This window comes from Pelodiscus sinensis, chromosome 27 (assembly GCF_052426305.1).
Source record: "Pelodiscus sinensis isolate ZL-2025 chromosome 27, ASM5242630v1, whole genome shotgun sequence".
NCBI classification, from domain to species: Eukaryota; Metazoa; Chordata; order Testudines; family Trionychidae; genus Pelodiscus; species Pelodiscus sinensis.
Genome location: NC_143078.1, coordinates 12,350,732 through 12,371,510, shown reverse-complemented (window position 1 = coordinate 12,371,510; position 20,779 = coordinate 12,350,732). Strand labels below are relative to the sequence as shown.

Below are 20,779 nucleotides of genomic sequence, written 5' to 3'. Positions count from 1 at the left end.
AGTACAAGCACTAAGATCTGCCACAGGGTTTGATGCTGGGTCCCGGCATGAGCCAGCATGCCTGAACACTGGCTGTTAGAGCTTGTACTTCAGAGTCGCAGCAAGGGTTGATGCTGGATCCCAGTATTAAGAGCCGGTGTGCGGGCAGGCTGGCTCAGTCCTGGCTAGTACTGGAACGCAGCATCAATCCTGTTGCGGTTCTGAGGTACAATCACTAAGAGCTGGCACGAGGCTTGATTCTGGGTCCTGGCATGGTCCAGGACTGAGCCAGCCAGCCCATACGCCAGCTTTTAGTGCTTCTAGTGCAGAGTTGCAGCAGGGGTTGATGCTGGGTCCTGGCATGAGTTGGCACTGAGTGGTAGCACTGCTACCCCGTATCAATCATGTAGTAGACAAAATTTTTGTTTACTATATAGTTAATGAATTACATGCGTCTTAACTTCCCTAATCCAAAGAGGAACATAACTGCGTCTTACCAGTGTTCTGAATGAGGGGAGGCTGTTAGTCAACATCTTCAGTAAAGATTCACCCGACAGTATGTTTTACGCAAGGATCTTGCATCGCTTTTCTGAAAACCCTCACAATGCCTCTGTGAGGAATTAGCTCTGTTTTAGATGAGTACACTGAGAAGTTAAGTGACTTGCCTGAAGCGTCTCATAGTGAATTATAGGTGCAGCCTGGAATTGAAGATAGGACTCCTGAATTTGAATTCTCATCTTATCCTTCGACCATTTTTTTAAATTGCTGATAAAATGACTTAATTTATAAAGTATTGACTATGGCTCTAGAGCCCATAACATTGAATAGCGCTGAAACGTGTCTACTGATGCAAGCTTCTACCATCACCTGATCTATTAAGGTCTTAAGTACATTGTCTGTCTGAAATAGGTTATAAGCTCTGTGGAGCTGGGATTGTGTTCAGGTCTGAGCATGCTATCACCAATAAATAAGCTCTTTGTTTGTAATTCATGCCATTTTGTGTATAACCATGTACTTTGAAAGCAGCAGGGCCTGTATCGTAGTTGATCCAGCAATGATTTTGGTTTTGAGAATTGAATAATTCCACATGTGTGCTTTGTGCTTCATCCATGCCATAGAGCTAGAGGATCAGAAGATCTTGTATTGCAAAATTAACTTAACTGAGCTAACATTCTTTAAATTTGTTAGTTAGCTTTAAGAGATGGAGTGTATAAGCCCTTGAAAGGGACCTGACCAACTGGTCTGTACTTACAGCTACATTCTCTTTTGTGTTTCAGGAACCTGCAAGCAGCCATTGGAGCCTACTATGACTTTGAGAGTCCGAACATTAATGTGCCCTCCATGTCCTTTGTGGAAGACGTTACCATAGGAGAAGGGGAGTCCATCCCACCTGATACCCAGTTTACAAAAACATGGAGGATACAAAACACAGGTAAATGGGGTTAGATTTCTTTCCTTTTTTACTAAACTGAGATGGAAATATCATAGAAATCAAGATCTACTTGTGCAGAATGATCTTATATTTCATAGTAGTAAAGTTATTTCATGTCAAGGTATTAATGAAGGGGGAGGTTTGAGACCCAAGGGGCAATGAAGTGCCTATATTTCATTGAAAATCATGGTAGTTAGGTGCCTACCATCTTGTTGCCTTTGAAAATGTTCACCTTTCTGGTAGGGATGTGAAAGATTAACTGGTAAGTGTTGGAGCAGCTCTCTGCCTGCCACGGGAAGGGAGCTGCTCCAGTCCTGCAGGGCCTGCCGCGAATGGGGACACTCCAGGCTGGGTAGAGCACCCCTTTAATTGGTTAAACATCACATTTAACTGCTTAACCCAGGGCTTCTCAAATTTTGTGATACCGTGACACCCCTCTAACTTGCTCGTGACCCCCGGGAGGTCGGGACCCACAGTTCGAGAAATGTGGGGTTAACCAGTTAAATGGGGTTTTACATCTATACTTTCTGGACAGTCACTTTTGGGTGAAATGGAAGCATGTTATATTGACAGGCAGGGAGCTGTAATTTCTGTCTTATCTACCTTAACTTTCCAGGGAAGCCGAGTCAGGAGACGTAATACAAAGGTCTGTATATTGGTTAGAAAGAAAAAAGCAGATGTGATGTGATAGCTGCAGCCTAGCTTCTTGCTGCTGTTCCCTCAGGCTCCTTCCATGCTTACCATCCTCACTGCCTTTTTTAGGAGGGCTCTTTTATATGGCAGTCACATGACAAGGGGTAGAACAAGATGGTGTTTATATGGGTATAAAAGGACCTTACGAACTCTTTTTTTTTCTTTTCAGTCCCAGGTATATCTGGTCACTTGAGTAATTTCCATCCCTATAAACTGGATTGATATTTTCTGTGCCCTTCGTTAGTAATTCGTTTATAGGCTGTTTATACTTTGAGCTCTGCACAGCACCATTGTATTTATGGGGATGTTTGTTGTCCTGTTCAAACCTTCTGTTTTGACTGGTTGACATCCTGAATGTTCCAAACTCTGTGGAGAAGGAATTTGTAATGTAAATTCTCAATCTGAAAATAAAACCACAGGACCTAGAAGTGGTCCCAAGTAGTAGTTTCTGTTGAAGTTCTTTATTCTTCTTGCTCTTCTTCTGTCCCTATGCTATATAGTTCACTTAGGAGGAAAGCCTTTAATTGGGATGGTAGTTGTGTTGGAACAATTCCCTAGGAACACATTTAGCCTTACTATTGTGAATGGCATGAGCCAAATGGCACACTACTGAAATCAGTAGTTTTGCTCCAATTGGAGCAGTATCAGTCCCTGCCTGGATACAATATTATTAACAATTCTGATTCAGACAGATTAATGTCTCCAGTTATGATGTCCAGTGGTCTTTTGACCAGGAGTTTCCATCCCTGTGGAATTTGCCAAATACAAATGAAATGCAATAAAAATTGCATGGAATTTCTTATTTTCAATCTTTCCTTCGCATAAAAAAGGCTCTTCTAATCACAATCTCTTCCAACTAGAGGATGGAAATTATGTACTTTTACAAAGGGATATTTTTCAGCAAGTAAACTCAGCCCATTTAAAATCAGAATTGTTTTATTTAAACTTCTTTAAACTCATGAGCAGCGAGTATGTTAGAACAACATTTCATTCTTTTTTGTGTATATGTGGTCTGTATGCTCTCCATTCTGTTGTTTGTGGGGCACTTCATAGAATCAATGATAGTGTTGAGAAATCAATAGAGATGATGCAACTCGGAGAAGAAATGGTGTAAGGTCCAACTAAATTACTCACCGCAAGGCTGTGATCTTTGTAATTCTATTAAAACTGTGTGTGACTTGTGGAAGAGCATAATCTTGTGACAATTACTAGAGGAGAGGATGTGATGCAAGTTTGAGAAGACATCACTTCAGCATGAGGTGAGCCAAAACAGTCTCTTGCATGTGAGTCTGAAGTGAGGCCAGGCAAAATAAATGCTCAGCATTTATTTACTGGGATGTAATTATGGGAGGAAATGAGAATGGTCAGTTCAAAGAGAGATAATATTTTGTCCTTAAGTACTGCAATGACCAACTGTTGTATGTGTAGTTAACCGATGTATCAGAATTGAATTGCGATGCTTTTGCTGCTTCTGTGCAGAAGAATGATCGCATAACAATGACTGTGTGAGCAAAATACAGCAGTATAAAAATAATAAATGATTGTATTTGCTATAGTGCTTGGAGCGCTGTATAGTAATATGCTAGTTTCCTGATGAATAAACTAGGGCAATACAACTTAGATGGGGCTACTATAAGGTGGGTGCATAACTGTCTGGATAACCGTTCTCAGAGAGTAGTTATTAATGGTTCACAGTCATGCTGGAAGGGCATAACAAATAGGGTTGCACAAGGATCTGTTTTGGGATGGGTTCTGTTCAGTATCTTCCTCAGCGGTTTAGATGATGGCATAGAGAGTACGCTTGTTAAGTTTGCAGATGATACCAAGCTGGGAGGGGTTGCAAGTGCTTTGGAGGATAGGGTCATAATTCAAAATGATCTGGATAAACTGGAGAAATGGTCTGAGGTAAATAGGATGAAGTTTAATAAAGAGAAATGCAAAGTACTCCACTCTAGGAAGGAGCAATCCATTTCACACATACAGGCGTCAGTTAGAGTATTGTGTCCAATTCTGGGCACCGCATTTCAAGGAAGATGTGGAGAAACTGGAGAAGACCAAAGAAGAGCAACAAAAATGATTAAAGGTCTAGAAAACATGAGCTATGATGGAAGACTGAAAGAATTGGGCTTGTTTAATTTAGAAAAGAGAAGGCTGAGAGGGGACATGATAGCGGTTTTCAAGTACTGAAAAGAGTGTTACAAGGAGAAGGGAGAAAATTGTTCTTCTTGACCTCTGATGATAGAACAAGAAGCAATGGGTTTAAGTTGCTGCAAGGGAAGTTGAGGGTTGGACATTAACCACCCTGACTGTTAAGAAGTTTTTCCCTATACACTTGAATAAATTACCTAGGGTAGGGATGTAAGTGACTAGTCAAGTAGTCGACTATCTGATAAGCATACGTTTATTGGGTAGTTGAGTGAATACTCGCTTCCTCCTTGGCCCCCGCTGCCTCTGTATCAGAGGCAGCAAGGGGGGAAGCAGGAGGTGGTGCTGGGGAGAGCCCAGCTTAAAAACTGACTCCCCCCAGCATCGTCTTCGCAGTGCAGGGGAGACAGAGCCCAGGATCCCAGGGGTGGCGCAAGCCGGGACTATCCAGTCCCTGCTTGAGCTGCCCTGATAGCTGACTCTGCTGTGACTCTGCACTTTAAATGCAGTAAGAGCTCGGCGGGCTTTTATTACATTTAAAGTGTAGAGCCACAGCGGGAACGCTCCCCTTACCCCTTTATCGACTAATCAAATTATGGAATTTTCATTGATTACTTGATTACTCATTTAACTGATAGTTAACATCCCCTAGCCTAGGGAAGTTGTGGCCTCTCCATCACTGGATATATTTCAGAGCAGATTAGACAGACACCGATCAGGGATGATCTAGATGGTGCTTGGTCCTGCCATGAGGGCAGGGGCCTGGACTGGATCTCTTGAGGTCCCTTCCAGTTCTTGTGTTCTATGATTCTATGCTAAAAATTCTAAAACAAGCATTATTAAAAGCCCACCGTCCTAAAAACTTAGACTTTGAAACTGGCCAAGAGGGGAGGTCAAGGTAGACTCAGCAGCACTGTTGTATTGGACTTTCCTGTGTGTATTTGGTGGCTGTTTGGGTAAAATAGAAAGGTGATTGAGCACTGTGTCTTATAATTTGTAAAACCAGTTGACAAATCTATACACGTATTATATTTGACATTAATTGTCTATATATTATATACATAAGACATGCTTGACAATTAATGAGGGATAGATCCCAGTGGAGCACGTTTTTCACCCTAGCAATCCCCACAGCAAAGGCACTATAACCTTCTTATCTGTTGAGGTGGTGTTTCCTAGAAGTTCAAGTCCTGTCTTAAGTTTAAGATTGAGAATGAAAAGTGCGAAAACCCTAAATGAAATCCCCATATGTGAGACCTCTTAGTGTTGGCTGATAGACCTGTCTGTAGTAGCTAAAGCAGTGTTTCTTAAACTGTTCTGTGGTGCACTGGTGTACCATGGAGAACAACAGAGTTCAAAATGACTGCCCTTAAAGGGACAGGCGACCTTTTCCCCCTCAATAACCCCCCCCCACCCCCAACAAAAAAATTTGGAGTTCCTCATAAAAAAAGTTGTTTGTTCCTCGGTCTTAAAAAGTTTAAGAAACTATCTAGATTTTTTTTTTAAGCTACAGTGAATTTTATATTTTGTTTAAAATTTGTTTCCTCTCCTAAAATCTTTGGGCCTTATAAGATGTGCGTTAGGAAACTGAAAGAAACAGTTTTAACATAGAATTCCTTGTTTTTTTGGCATCTTGTCAAAACCAAAATTTTGGCTTTCACCAGGCCTGAAACATGACTTGTTTTGTACATTTTGGCTGTAACAATAATTGGCTCTGTCCACAAGGGCCAGACCACACCGTTACATCTTGGTTTAGCTTCAGTCCAGGGAAACTACCGTTTTCATGGTGGTATTGCTGTTGTGCAGTTTAGACTGTCTCTCTCATTTAAAAATTATTTTAATTAAGATTTTTTTATCGAAGGACTGAAATGTTGTTCAAGATAAGATCTTGTAGGTAAATAGTGAAGTAAAGCCAAGATTCTTCTTCGAGTGGTTGCTCATGTACATTCTAATATAGGTGTGTGTGCGTAGCATGTACGTGCCGTTGGAGACTTTCCCCTCAGCAGTACCCTTAGGGCCAGCAGGAGCCCCCTGGAGTGGCGCCGATATATCAGCCCATATATATCCTTGGTGGCCCCTTCACCCACTCAGTTCCTTGAAAGTCGTTGGAACAACCCTCAGCTCGTCTTCGAGTCATTCTCTTCACAGTTCTTCTCCATTGTTAGCTGTCTTCTGTTAAGTACCTGTTAATTTAGTTAGACTTTTCTTTTTACCCTGCTGCAGCATGCTGTGTGTCTGTGGCAGGGCATGCCCGGCCCACAAGGCTTTAAGCCCTGCAAGAAGTGCAACAAATCTATGCTGTGTGGTGACTGTCACTCGTGTTTGAAGTACCTGGGAGAATCGCACATTAGAGACGCGCGCAAGATTTGTAAGGTGTTTAAGCCTAGGACCAAACGAGAGTGAGAGTCATGGCTCAAGGTGCTCCTGATGGAAGCGGCACTTTGGCTGGCTCAGGCACCGTTACCGGTGTGCCGACGTAGTCGGGGTTCCCCTGACACTGCACCCACCGTAGCAGCAAGAACAGACTCCGCCAGCTGGTAGAATAGAGGGTGTTTATTGCTTTCCCAGGATACAGCATAGACATGATGTGTTTACAGGAGTCTGGGCCAGGATATCTCAGACCCCTTGAGATGGGGTCCCTGGGCCCCTAGATTCCAGCCCTCTCCTTAGACTGGTTCCTTCATGATTCCAGCCCAAGACTGCACTGCCCCTTCACCCGAAACCTGGTGTTGGTCTCCACCTCTCTGCCTTTATCTCTCTCCCTGGGAGGCTGAGCCTAGGTGTCTGGGTTAATACACATTTGGATGAGTCAGTGAGAATCTCACATCACAGCGCAGGGAGACCCCAGGTTACAGAGCAGACAGCCCCCCCCACGCCACAACTGGACTCTGCACCAAGCTTCAACAGTACACTGGCCTTGGTGCGTGACAGCTCCGTACACCATGCCTCCCTAGTATCGCACAGGGCCAGACGTCGCTCCCAGTCGCTGGTACGGATATGGAAGAGGAGTCCTAATAGGGATTGATCCCCACCCAGGTATGTGCTCTCTGTGCGCTCTACAGTGGGGCATCCAGCTCCAGTCAGTCCAAAGCCTGGGCCTTCTAGATCGGGTGACTACTTTTTCCAACGGAGGGATGTGAGTCCTTCAGAGGATCTCCTGGACCTGTCCACCCTGGAGGCTTTGGTGGTAGCAAGGGTGCTTATATACTTTTCCCTCCTCTCCACCCTCTCCGGCACCCTCAAGACAGCATGGGGGTGCCTGGTACTGCTCCCCTCCTCGGGTGCCTGGCGAAACTGTACATGATGTGTGGCAGAGCCATGTGGCACATGCAACACCTCCCCTGGCACTGTCTGTCACACCCGTGCCGTTGGCACCGGTTCCGGCACAGGATGCGATGCTGATTACCTGCCCGGCACCATGGCACCTACTGTCAGGGACCCTGTCTCGGCCATGCCTCCTCCTCTACCTCGGCACCATGGCAAGCTGGAAGTCATGTTTCAGCACGACGCAGGACAGTCAACACTGGCCCTTGGCACTGCCTTTGGCCGCCTCTGAGTACTCCTCTGACTCCGACGTGGAGTCTGCATGGTCTTCACCGGGCTCTTGGTCCCGTTCACGGTACCGTTCCCGGCACCACTCCTGGCACTGTACTTCTCCACATCGGTACCAACAACAGTGGGCTCAGCCAATCCCCATACCTATGGTCCAGCAGACATGGCCACCCCAGTCACCTTTTTGGACCCCCTGGTCCTATCATCAGGGCCAGGGTGCGAACCCTTCTAGACTGGCTTGTGTCACGTCAGGTCCATGAGTCCCTCGATTGGCGACTCCTTTGGTCCGGTCCCCCACTTCGGCCCACTCGCTACCTCCGGGCCAGTCATCCCCAGGCTTAGGGGAGAGCATGGCTCTGGTGAGCCAACCTCTCTCTCCGTGGCTACGTTGGACGATCCAGGCCGTACAGAGACCCCCCCCACCTCCTCCCGCCGAGAGAAATATAGCAAAGGGGTCATAGTCCTCCTCCCCGGATGAGGCTCTGGCTGACTCTGCACCCTCCATGGATGCCGGGGCCCAACAAGACCACCTGGCCCAAAGTCTGGGAGTCCAGGCGGACAAGGTCTCTGAGGTCTCAACATCTTGCACACAGACACTCCCTCCAGAGTGGCGTTGCCAATCAACAAGACGGTAGCCAAGATCTCAGCAGCCTTGTGGCAAACTCCAGTGTCCATCTCGCCCACCGATAAACGTGTGGAACAGAGGTGTTTTGTCCCTCAGGAGGGTAATGAGCACCTCTTCTCCTACCCTCCCCCGGTGTTACTTAGGCAGTCAACCAGAGGGAGAGGCAGGGACAGCCTGCGGCCACCCCTAAGAACAGGGAAGCTAAAAAGACCGACTTACTGGACAGAAAAGTCTACGCATCTGGGGGGCATCCAATACCGAATTGCCAACCAACAAGTTTTTCTGTCCAGATACGCCTACAACACCTGGGCATCAATGGACAAGTTTACAGACTTGCTTCCCAGAGACTCCTGTGTGGAGTATAAGGCCCTTCAGGAGGAGGGGAGAGTAATTTCTCGAATGGTGCTACAAGCAGCACTTGATGTGGCTGTTGTGGCTTCTCGAGTCATGGCCACCAGAGTGGTCCTGCATTCGTAGCTCCAGGGCTCCGGAGTGCCGCCGGAAGTCCAAAACACCTTGCACGACTTCCCTTTCGAAGGCACATCGCTCTTCTCCGAGCAAACTGGCCAGCAGCTCCATGGCCTGAAGGACACGAGAGCCACATTAAAGTCCTTGGGCCTTCACACACCTGCCACCCAGATGCGTTCTTATGCTAATAGGAATGCCCCTAGAATGCCTCCACAGGGCCCACTCCCCGATTTTACCCATTGTAGGGGGCAGGGGTAATAATGGCAGGAACAATAGGTGCCGCCCTCGCACAGCCCCAGATTCTAACCAGGGGCCCCCCAATAACCCCACCAGGTCCCAACAAAGGTTTTGACGGGATAGCCTTATATCTTCCAGGCTCACAGAACGTCCTAGCGGACAGATTGAACAGATCGTTTGCGAGCTATGAGTGGTCCCTGCATTGGGACGTTGCCCAATCCATCTTGCGCTTGTCGGGGTTTTCCCATCTGGATCTGTTCACCACAGGGCAGAACATGAAGTGCCCCCACTACTACTCCCTCATGGGGCAGGGACAGGAGTCCCTAGGGGACGCTCTCCTTCTCCACTGGCCGCAAGGCCTGCTGTACGGCTTCCTGCCCTTCTTACTAGTTCACAGGGTCTTGTTGAAAGTGCAAGAGTTCAGTGCGTCATTAATTCTAATCACTCCAGTGTGGTCCAGACAGCATTGGTTTTCGACCCTCCTCAACCTTCATGCGAGAGGCCTGTAACCCTCCCACTGGTCCAGAACCTGATATCCCAGGACTTGGGCAGGCTTCACCACTCAGACCTACAGTCCCTCCACTTGACAGCTCCATGGTTAACGGAAGAGGAGCTCCAGTGCTCTCAACGAGTCCAAGAAGCCCTTCTGGATAGCAGAAAACCTTCCACTAGAACTACGTACCTCGCTAAGTGGAAGCAGTTTTGCTGTTGGGCTTCTCAGAAGGGGGTACAGCCGAGTTAGGCACCAGTCCCCTTGATTCTGGATTACCTGTTGGACCTCAAGCTCCAGCATCTCTTTTCCTCTTCTATTAAGGTCCACCTAGCGGTCATTTCGGCCTTCCACCCAGGGAAAGGGGGGGAAATGCTATTGGCCAACCCTATGGTCAACAGGTTCCTAAAAGGAATGGACAGACTCCATCTGCATGTCCGGCAATCCGTTCCCCAGTGGGAACTAAATCTGGTACTATCCAAACTTATAGGGCCCCCGTTTGAACCACTAGCCACGTGCTCCCTCCTTCACCTATCATATAAGGTGTCCCTCCTAGGTAGGAGCAATCACACCCGTGAGGCGGCTGTCTGAGCTTAGGGCATTGACGTCAGATCCCCCCAACACAGTATTTTTTTAAAGACAAGGTCTGGCTCTGCCCTTACCTAGCCTTTTTGCCGATGATAGTTTCTGCATTTCACACTTCCCAGGATATTTTTCTACCAGTTTTTTTACCCAAAACCACATGCATTGAAGAGAGAGCAAGCTTTACACATGTTAGACGTCCGTAGGGTGCTAGGCTTTTATTTAGACAGGACTAAACCGTTCCGAAAATCACTACAACTTTTCGTAGCCAATGTGGATCACATGAGAAGCCAACCTGTATCCACTCAGCAGATGGCCTCATGGATAACTGCCTGTGTCAGAGAGTGCTACTCTCTAGCGGGCATTTCAGCCCCAACACTTAGAGCACACTCCACGAGAGCTGTGGCAGCTTCCACTGCTTTCGCAGCACAGGTTTCCGTCCTGGATATCTGTAGGGCTACCACATGGTCCTCGGTCCACACGTTTGCCAACCATTCTGCGCTGTCCCATCAGGCCAGAGAGGAGAATGCCCTATGTAGGGCGGTCCTTAACTCCTCCGTGGTTTCGACTTCCAGCCTTCCGCCTAGTTAGGTTCTGCTTTAGAGTCACCTATATTGGAATGCACATGAGCAATCACTCGAAGAAGAAAGAACGGTTACTTACCTCGTAACTGTGATTCTTCGAGATGTGTTGCTCATGTCCATTCCAAATCACCGCCCTTTATCCAGAATATGCTGGTAAGAAGGAACAGAGTGGGTGAGGGGGCCAACAGGGGTATATATGGGCTGATATATCTGCGCCCACTCCAGGGGTCTCCCTGCTGCCCCAAAGGGTACTGCTGAGGGAAAAGTCTCTGACGGCGCGTGTACGCTGCGCACACGCACACCTATATTGGAATGGACATGAGCAACACATCTCGAAGAATCACAGTTACGAGGTAAGTAACCGTTCTTTCTTAATGATCCTGCAGCAACTCTTGATTAAATGACTTCAGTTTTAAAAGATGAAAAAAATAGTGAAGCATTGCTTTGAGGGATTAGATGTAGAAGAGCTGCATTCTGTCTGGTGCAGAAAGCAGAGCTATTGTGTACTCATTGAGTTGAACCAGCTCTCTTAGAATTCTGTAAGCAAGTAGTGCTGTTTGAGTAAGCTGCTTTCAGGCAGGCCTTTTTGCCTGTTGTCAAAGACTAAGGTCCAGCCCTTCTGCACTGCGATAGTCTTTCTGCAGGCTAACCAGTCACCAGGCTTCAGCAAACTTATTTCCATCTCCCAGTCTACCCCTAGCTGCTGTGAGCACCTTTGGGTAGTCACTGCAATATATCCTCTCCCGAGAAATTCATGTACTGAAATAGCATGGCGTAATAATCATTTTGTGTTGATGGCTCTTATCAGCTGTAGCACTCTAAGCGCTGGGCAAGTATAAAGCCATTAAAACTGATAAAAATCACATTATTTAAACCAAAAACATGTTGCCAGGCTGCAAACCCTTTCACACAAAAGTCTTTATGCTCTGAAACTCCCACGCATCACCGTCTTAAGGCCAGCTAACCACTCCGATCTTCCTTTTCAAATAGTCCTCTACCGTAATGTTATTTCTAACTAACTTTGGGTCCAAAGATAGCTGCTGTGATGTCATTCCAACTGTCTCTCACTGAAACTTCCTCAGTTGATAGTTTTCCCTCTAGGTTCAACACCTACAAATAATGATTCATTGCCCAGCCCTCGTTGCAGTACCTCCAGAAAAATATATTCTTCCATAAAGTCAGGTATCTCAAGAAATGATCCTACAAGATGATGATTGGGCACTAATACCTATCCAGAGTTGCCATCTCAGCGTGGGCTTGCAATGATCAGGGCTTACCAAGCAGTGGCGAGCCCCGCTTGCCCGCCACGCGCTATCGTGCGCTGTGCATGCGCTGACTGCGCTGCGTGGCTGTGCCGGGCTAAAATCTACTCGCCATGGGCGAGTAGATTACATTAATTGTTGAGCCCCGGCAGTGATCATATACTGGATGATTTACCCGGCATTGCTTGGGTCCTGAACTCAGTGTTTGTTTTTTGAAAAATAAAATGGGGCTGGAGATGAGGCAGGCTACCCTGGAGAGAGAGGACTACCACAGCCCCCCCTCAGCACAGCAGCTTGTGGCAATCTAAACTAGGGAAGTTAAATCCTGGTTTATTCAGTTAACTGGTTAAATCTTATGTTCAACCCTTTAAATGAGGGTGGGCAGGGTGGAGCCATGGGCGGGGACTGCTCTAGCTGGGCTGCAGTGCACCAGGCTGAGCTTGCCACAGGTGGGGGCTACTTTGTCCAGGATGGAGTGCCCCCTCCTGTGGCGGGCCCCTCTGGGCTGCTTCAGTTCCTGCTGGTTAACTGAACCAGTAAGCATTACCCAGCAGTTAACCATTCACATCTCTCATCTAAACTTGGAATACACTGTAAGAGTAGTTCAACCACACCATCTTGGAGATGAAAGGGCGTCACTACAGGAAGGAGAAAAAAAACTGTATATCGGGGCTGCAGGTTGCCCACCACTGATACAAAGGATGTTATTTCTAGTTTGTAAGATTATAAACCGGGAGCACAAAACTGTTAGCTATTTGCAAGACTGCCAACAAACTGAAAAAGAAACCTGACACACTTGAGAGGAAAAGATCTTGTGTTGACTATTAACATATTTTCAGTTATGTGATGGTGGCTTAGGGGGATGAACTGTAAAATGAAGATGGAAAAAACTAGGTGGACATCTTTATTGCATGCTACATGTTTGCCCAACATGGCTAAAGTGCAGCTGAACATGTCATCAAAGGTCGCTCACTCAGATATGTTGATTAGTGTTGGCCTTCGTTAAACTACAACTCTGAATTTCCCAATTTTAAAGCACTTGTGCATATGCTACTGGTCTTTCCTTTCAGTTGGTCACATATTGGAACAGTTATGTTTGTATGAAAATCTTTGCTGTTATGGCTAGCTGTTGTGTGAGAAATAGAAAACTTGACTAGCCTGGAATCCTTTTGACTGTTCAACAAGGCAGTGTGACTATTTTAATAAAAGTTTATCTGCTTGTGCAGGAATGTGCCAAAAAGAAGCAGGACAAAGTTGCTACATTTGCGTTGTCACTGACATTTCAATGCCTTTTTCTGTTCAATCAGGGACAGAGGCATGGCCCCCAGGGGTTTGTCTTAAGTACGTTGGGGGAGACCAGTTTGGCCATGTAAACATGGTGATGGTTCGATCGCTAGAGCCCCAGGAGATTGCAGATGTCAGCGTTCAGATGTGCAGCCCTAGCACAGCGGGAATGTATCAGGGACAGTGGCGCATGTGCACTGCTACAGGACTCTACTATGGAGGTAAGTTTTTCCTCTTTTTGCAGTTATCCCTTAGCACTCAAGGTAAGAGCCTTCATCTTTGTATTGTTGTTGGTCCAATGCTGGCTGGCATCCCAGTCAGCCTCCTATTATTTAAATGATAATCTAGTGGGCTAAGTCTAGACTGGCCACATAAGACGGAATAGGCATGCAAAGCAGGCGAGTCAGAATAGGGAAATCCGCGGGGGATTTAAATATCCCCCGCGGGATTAAATAAACATGGCCGCCGCTTTTTTTCCGGCTTGGGGAAAAGCCAGAAAAGAGCATCTAGACTGGCGCGATCCTCCGGAATAAAGCCCTTTTCCAGAGGATCTCTTATTCCTACTTGAAGCCTGGCTGGCTAACCCACAATTGGGGCCAACCCCCCATCTGGCTGCAGCATCATAACACTCCTGCACCCCCCAGAACCCAAATCTGAGCTTATCGTACACTGGAATCCCCTGTCCTTAGCCTCTTACATCCCCAAACTTCTGTACCCCCACATCTTCAGTCTTCTGCCACAACACTTCTGCACCATTCACACACCACAAATGTGTCCAGAGCCCATCATACTCCCAGCGTCCCTGCCCTGAGCCCTTCACATACCCAACCCAAACTCCTGCACCCTCACATCCACGTGCCTGTGGCTTGCTCAGCACCACAACCCTCTGCCTGACGGCAGCACTCTCCAGCCTTGAGCCCTCATCCTGAGCCAGCATTCCCTTCTTCACATGCTCCTGCATCCAAATTTCCTCCCAGAGGTTGCACCTCTCACCCCTTTTCACACCCAGATCATTCATTCCCACCCCAGAGCCCACACATCCTCTGTCTACCCAGTGAGGGTACGGCTAGACTACTAGAGGTTTTTCCGGGATACCGGAGAGATCCTGGAAAAATTCTTCCGCATCCAGGGATGCCTTTGTTCTTCCGCCTTTTTTTAGCGGAAGAGCAAACATCCTCTTTTGGCAACCCCTGTATACCTCGTTCGACGAGGAATAAGGGGGCTTCCGAAAGAAGGGGTAAACAGGCGATATGTTGGGAAAACCTCTTCCTACAGAAGAATCGAAAAAAATGGCAGTGTAGCCGTACCCTCATGAGTGTATAAGGGCTGGGGATAGCAAGTGATGGAGAGGAGGAGAACAGAGAGGGCGAGGCTTCAAGGAAGAGGTGGGGTCTTGGGGCAGTAGACCTTGGCTTGTCCTGACTTTTAAAAAGTGATCTTGGGCGTAAAAAGGTTGGAGACCACTGATGGTTCTTCCCTTTGAGGCCAGTGCAAGACTGTTCTCTGTACTTCAGGTTTTTTCCCTGTTCATTTTTAAGAGTGGAACAAAAGAGCTGCCATCTGTGCTCATGGAAGACTGTTTTATAATCTAATTGTCCATATCAGGCGTGCTTTTTTTTCTCTCAAGGGAAGGATGTTCAGTGCTTAGCTCTTCTGAAAATTGTGCAGTTTAGTTAGGCACCTGAGTTTGGACTTGAAAGTCTAAGGGTTGATCTAAACTAGGAAGTTGTGCTACTTTTCCAATACTGGTATAATTTAAAGCTTCTTAAAAATCCTGCCATCCCTCCCCAGTTTAGTTGCAGGTACATTAGCTCAAAAATGTTTTATTCTGCATAATTATTCCCATATAGCAATAGCTATAACGTCACAGATTTAAGGCTTGTCTACATTTCACTTGCATTGTTTAAAACTTAAGATGGTAAAAATAAATATATTGAAGGAAAAAAATCACACACTGAATGAAAATAGTTTGGATAGTAACACTTAAATGTAAACCACCCTAATTCCATGCACTGAGTTTGGAGAACATGGCCTGTATTTGGAAATACCAGGCCCTTTTTAAATAATAAATAACCCACTGACTTCTGTACTACATTCCTTTGTGATTTGTGCTAAACATTCACTGGTACTAACAGATAGTGAGAACATACTTAACAGGTGTCTCTTGATTTTTTTTTTTATGGCAATTAGTGTACCCTGACTGCATGGGGGGAGATATATTAACACCAGAAAACAAAATAATTATCCTCTTCAAAAGTACATATTAGCAACAGATCAAAGCTTTCTTTGGAGGGGATGTAATTGATACCTGAAATGAGAGGAAAGCTTTCTCCTGTTTTTATTTCTGTTTAGGAGATCTGCATAACTGCAATTGTCTTCTGTAGTTGCACTGCTGTGTAAGGGTATAAAATTCTTATTTTTAAAGGTCACTAAGGGGCTGAGCCCCTGCTCACTATACTCGCCAACCCCCCTCTCTCTGGGGATAGGTGTCTGGCCAGGGGGAGAGTGCAGGATGACTGGCCAGGGGAGGGGGCAGGAGCAGGTCGAGGGTGTGGCGCTTTAGTGGATGGGATCTGTGAGGGTGCAGGGTCTTGGTGGAGGGGATGTGTGAGGGGGGCTAGATGTGTGGGGGTCTCGGCCAAGAGGGGGTGTGAGGAGGCGGGGGTGCAGGAAGGGAAATGGAGGACGCTGCATGGCTCCCGGCTCTCCCCCCCCCCCCCTCCCGCTGCTCCTGCCCTCCCAGAGTATCAGGGAGGAGTGTGTGGTTCCTGCCTGCTTCTGCCTCCTCCCCGCCCCCCCGAGCACCAGGAAGGGTGAGGCTGCATGACTCCTGCCCCCATGAGCACAGCGGAGGGGGAGGAAGAGAGGATGACGGCAGCTGAAGGTGGAGAGACTGCGGGACACAGAGTGATGTGATGATATCACTCTCATCCTCCAGGAGCATTTTTTTATATAAAGAGAGAGTGATTAGAACTGAAGTGTAGGGTAAAGGTTACAAGTTTTCTTGATTTACTTTCCTTGTGTGTAGCTTTCTCTGATATTTACATTCTTCAGTTAGGATATGTCTAGACTGCAGGCTTCTTTCGCAAGAAGCTTTTTTTCGGAAGAGATCTTCCGAAAAAACTTCTTGTGAAAGAGAGCATCCACACACACAAGTGCATTGAAAAAGTGATCTGCTTTTTCGAAAGAGTGCGTCCAGACTCAGTGGACGCTCTCTCACATATAAGCAGTGATTGCAATGGATGGAATGGCCACCAGGGCACCTGTGCTTTTTCCTCTTTTCTTTTCTTCCGAAAACTCCCTCCCTCTCCAGCCACACACGCCTGTTTGCAAAAGAGCTCTTTCACAAAAAGGCTTCTTCCTTGTAGAATGAGGATTGCCAATGCTGGAAAAACCCCTCTGTTCTTTCAGTTTTTCTTGTAGAAGAACACAATTGTAGTGTGGATGTTCTTCAAGTTTTGTCGGAAAAACAGCTGTTACCCTGAGAAACATAGAGTGATAGCCTGCTTCAGAGGAAGGACCCGTCCCCATAATTCATAGCCACTGATATACACAGTGTGTGGAATTGTTGCCTGATTTCTCTGCATATTTAGATGGTGCTCTGAAGCATGATTTGATTTTCCCTTTTTTTTTGTTGGCATAGCTACAGATGATGATGGTCGTAAAATTATTAATGCTTGGAATGTGGGAGTAATTTTATTTGTACAGTAGAAGCATTCTTTTGTCTTTGTTTCTCCAAGTGCAGGTCATCTAGAGAGGAAATTTGCTTTCCTTTGGTGATCTCTACATTTGCTGTATTTTTAGATTTCTAGTCATGTATCAGTTTCTTCCCTGTTAGAAAAAAAAAAATCTAACTATATGGTGCTTTAATTCCTTTTTTTTAATGATGGAAATGGAGCTAGCTTTTACTAGTCAGTATCCTTCCAGATATGTGCAGTATACTGTACCTAATTTTAACTAACTCTGAATGTGTGTATTGGGAGGAGAATATTGCCATCCCCCATTTTTTCCTTTCCTCCCTAGACCGGTCCTGTTAACCTTCTTGAAAGAGGAAAGATGGTTTGAAAGTGGCATCCTCTGGAGTACAGTGGAGCATTAATCAAAGGTGTTTTTTTGAAAATAACACAAAGTACTTCTTTTGGGGACTAAATGTGCCACCTGCACATTTCTCCCAGCCCCTCAGGATCTAGGGAGCTGTATATTTGAATTCACACTGAGTCTCAGAATTATTTTTGCTAGCTAAGTTGCAAGTCTCACACCTGAAACTCTTAACTTAGAATTAAAATATATTCATGCTAATACTAGGGATGTGAACGAGTAGCTTTAGTGGGTAATGCTTACTGGTAATCGGTTAACCAGTGTCCCCAGGCAGCCTCCCCCAGTGCCCACCAAGCTGACAGGTAGGGATGTTAAAGATTAACCAGTAAACATATGTCTTAACATACAACTAGTTATCGGAGGGCTCTCCTCTCCCCCCGGCCCGGCCACCACGAACCTGACCACGATAGACTGCCCGGCAGGACTAGTGGCTGGAGAGAAAACGCTGCTTCTCTCTTCACATACATGCTGGGTCCTGAGTTCATGATTCTGTGCAATTGCTGATGAAATTAAAAAGGCACAATAAAGGAACTGTTGGGTTAGGGAGCATTTATTGCATTAGTGGTTTCAGGTCAAATGGCTAAACAGTGGGCTTGCCAGGTGGGTAAAGAAAAATTGTTTTTGGCTACTTTTCATATAGTTAAAAAACAATCTACATATTCTGTTAGTCTCTAAGGTGCTGCTAGACTATTCTTTAAGTTTTTCCAGTTAGACTAACTCGGCTACCCCTCTACAACTTTTTTTCATATAATTGTCCGTCTGTACAGATGTTCCACTAATGATGGTGGCATGTCAGAAATTTTCAAGTCCAAATTTTGCAGTTCTTTTCAAATAAGGAAAGGGGGAAAGCCCTTAAAATTGGGTTAATCATTTTGGCTTTTCCTGAAATGGCATGCCCTCTCTTGCTGGGGTAAGACTGGAGGAGTTGCCTGAGATGAACAGCAGATGGCACCACTTCACTGCTTGTGAGACCTGTTAGTGGAAAACTATTTACTGTGTTTGTGCAACTAAGCCAAAAGAATTCTCTGTAAATGTAATTGGATTTAGTCTAATTTCTTATGTCTTTTCAGTGTTCTAATTGAGGTTTCATAAGGGATTTAAACCTTGATAGTATGTTGATCGTTGACGTGTTCATATACAAACTAAGATGGCTTTGAAAAAGCAATATTGGGAGGAGAAAAGGTGCTAGTGAATTCCCCGAGGCTGGCTTGGTAAAGTAAAGGCAGCTAAACCCCGTCAAACTAAGCATTGTGGCCAAATGAGAAGAGACACGCTGTGAGTTCAGCTGTTTGAGAAGCACTGGTAGTCAAACTAAACTGCAAAGGACCCTGCTGCCCTCTTTTCCCCAGCCTGCCTGCCACTGGCAACATGTTGCAAGCAGTTGGGCTGCTTGCAGATTTACTTAATCTGGCAGACAACCAGCAGCTGATTAGAGACAAGGTGGGTAAGGTAATATCTTTTATTGGACCTGAGAGAGCAAAGCTTTCAAGCCACTCAGAGCTCTTCTGCAGGTCTGGGAAAGGTCCTCTAAGTGTCACATTCTAAGGCAGGGTTGCCCAACAGACAGCTCACAGACCCACCAAAGCATTTTGTAAGGCCCATAGCCTGCTTCAATGCAATATATAGACCAGTGGACTGCCAAGCTGCCGGATCTGGGTACAGAAGAGCCAGCTGCTTCAGAGCAGTCCCACGTCTGCTCCCTGTAGCTCTCTGCTCAGGGTGCTGGGTGTGGGGAGAGGTGAAGGGGAAGGCCTTACGCGCTGCCACCACCTCCCAGCAAAATCTCTCAGCTCCCATTGGCCAGAATGATGCTGCTAGGCTTATGTGGTGCTTGTAAAACACTGTAAAATGTATTGTTAAAAATTCTGTCAGGTAAAAATACTATTCTGATATTATAGGGGCAGGAGTGATCGCCTTGTTGTTCTGTGAATACATCTAACCCAAACCTAAGTGACCTTCCCTTTTCACAGATGTCATCTGGGTTATCCTCAGCGTGGAGGTTGGAGGACTATTAGGAGTAACGCAGCAGCTGTCGTCCTTTGAAACGGAATTCAACACACAACCACATCGCAAGGTAGAAGGAAACTTTAACCCCTTCGCCTCTCCGCAGAAGAACAGGCAACCAGATGAAAACAACCTAAAAGACCCTGGGGGTTCTGAGCTAGGCACAATCAGCAAAAACACGTGGGGGCCTGCTCCTGACCAAATTGAACAAGATCAGACTGGACTGTCACAAAACTCTGTAAATCTCTCCCCCAGCAGTCACTCAAACAACTTGTCGGTAGTGACGTACAGTAAGGTAGGTGCCCTGGGAGATCAGGAGAATGGGTAGGTGACGAGACCATGATGTGTATTGTGATAGTCCTGCTTCATTACAAACTGTGAAGCCCTGCCTTCCACCTCCGTCTGACCTGCTAAGGAAGGGTTTGACTATAAGACCGTCTAACTCTGCCAGCTCCTCACCTTATATTAAACACGAAATAAAACACCCTTTTCATCCAATAGATTCTACTAGGTCCACATTTTAAAAATCCTTCTTGATGTCCTCATCTTGACTGGGTGCTGTGTAACTGATAGTTGTTGAAGTCCTCTCCAACTTCCAATATGTTTTGAAGAAAAAAGTCACAATATCTCCAAACTCAAATCTAGGTGATTTCAACATCCCTCCTCCCCTGGCACATCTTGGGATTCAACCAAAGAAAATAAATGTATATATTTTTTTCCTGCACCAAGGAGCAGATAGGGGGTACCCTGCTCAACAGCTTGTTTTCAGGAGCCACAGTTGAGGAATAGTCAGTCCTAGGACCATTCTTGTTTCTGTGATTTTTTTTTTCTTGTCTCTATAATCATGTTTTAAAATTTCCCTCAGAAGCTTGCTTGATGGATGTTATACAAATAAGCTTGCGTGATATTTTAACTTTTTTAAGATGTGTGCGTGTACAAATTTATGAAAATGAATTTCAGGGTTTATTTACACTTCAGAATCCTATTGTTGAAAGAAGCATGTCTAGGTGTGTATGTCCAAAATAGTTGATTTAAAAGCCTTTAAATATGCTTTACTGTAATTTGAACAGTCTATATAGGAAAAGAACACTCAGTTGCTATTTACATTAATAAAGTCCTAATGTTAGGAACTACTGTGCTGTAGATGAACTTGTTAAACTGCTTGCAGTGTACAAATGAATCCATTCCAAAGTACCACACATTGTACTGAGGTTACATCATTTTGTCCTAACTTTTAGAGCAGATAACAAAATAGGAACTGCAACTGTACAGCAAACTATCAATTGCCTTCTTCATATTAGACACCTCAGACTGTCAGCTGTGTGAGACTTACTGGGTCATGCT

The 20,779-nt window shown here is 45.8% G+C and overlaps 1 protein-coding gene across 5 annotated transcripts in view; it reads left to right on the top strand.

The window, feature by feature from the left end:
- Positions 1 to 20,779, top strand: part of ILRUN (inflammation and lipid regulator with UBA-like and NBR1-like domains) — a 57,044-nt gene that overhangs the window by 23,171 nt on the left and 13,094 nt on the right. For 2 of the 5 annotated variants that reach the window (XM_075910311.2, XM_075910312.2), the window contains exons 2-4: positions 1,257 to 1,411; positions 13,357 to 13,554; positions 19,402 to 19,505. In XM_075910311.2, the coding sequence (XP_075766426.1) occupies positions 1,257 to 1,411; positions 13,357 to 13,554; positions 19,402 to 19,505 (457 nt within the window). Of the gene's footprint in view, positions 1 to 1,256; positions 1,412 to 13,356; positions 13,555 to 19,401; positions 19,731 to 20,779 lie in introns of all 5 variants that reach the window. The other 3 variants (XM_075910308.2, XM_075910309.2, XM_075910310.2) reach the window with 2 other exon arrangements.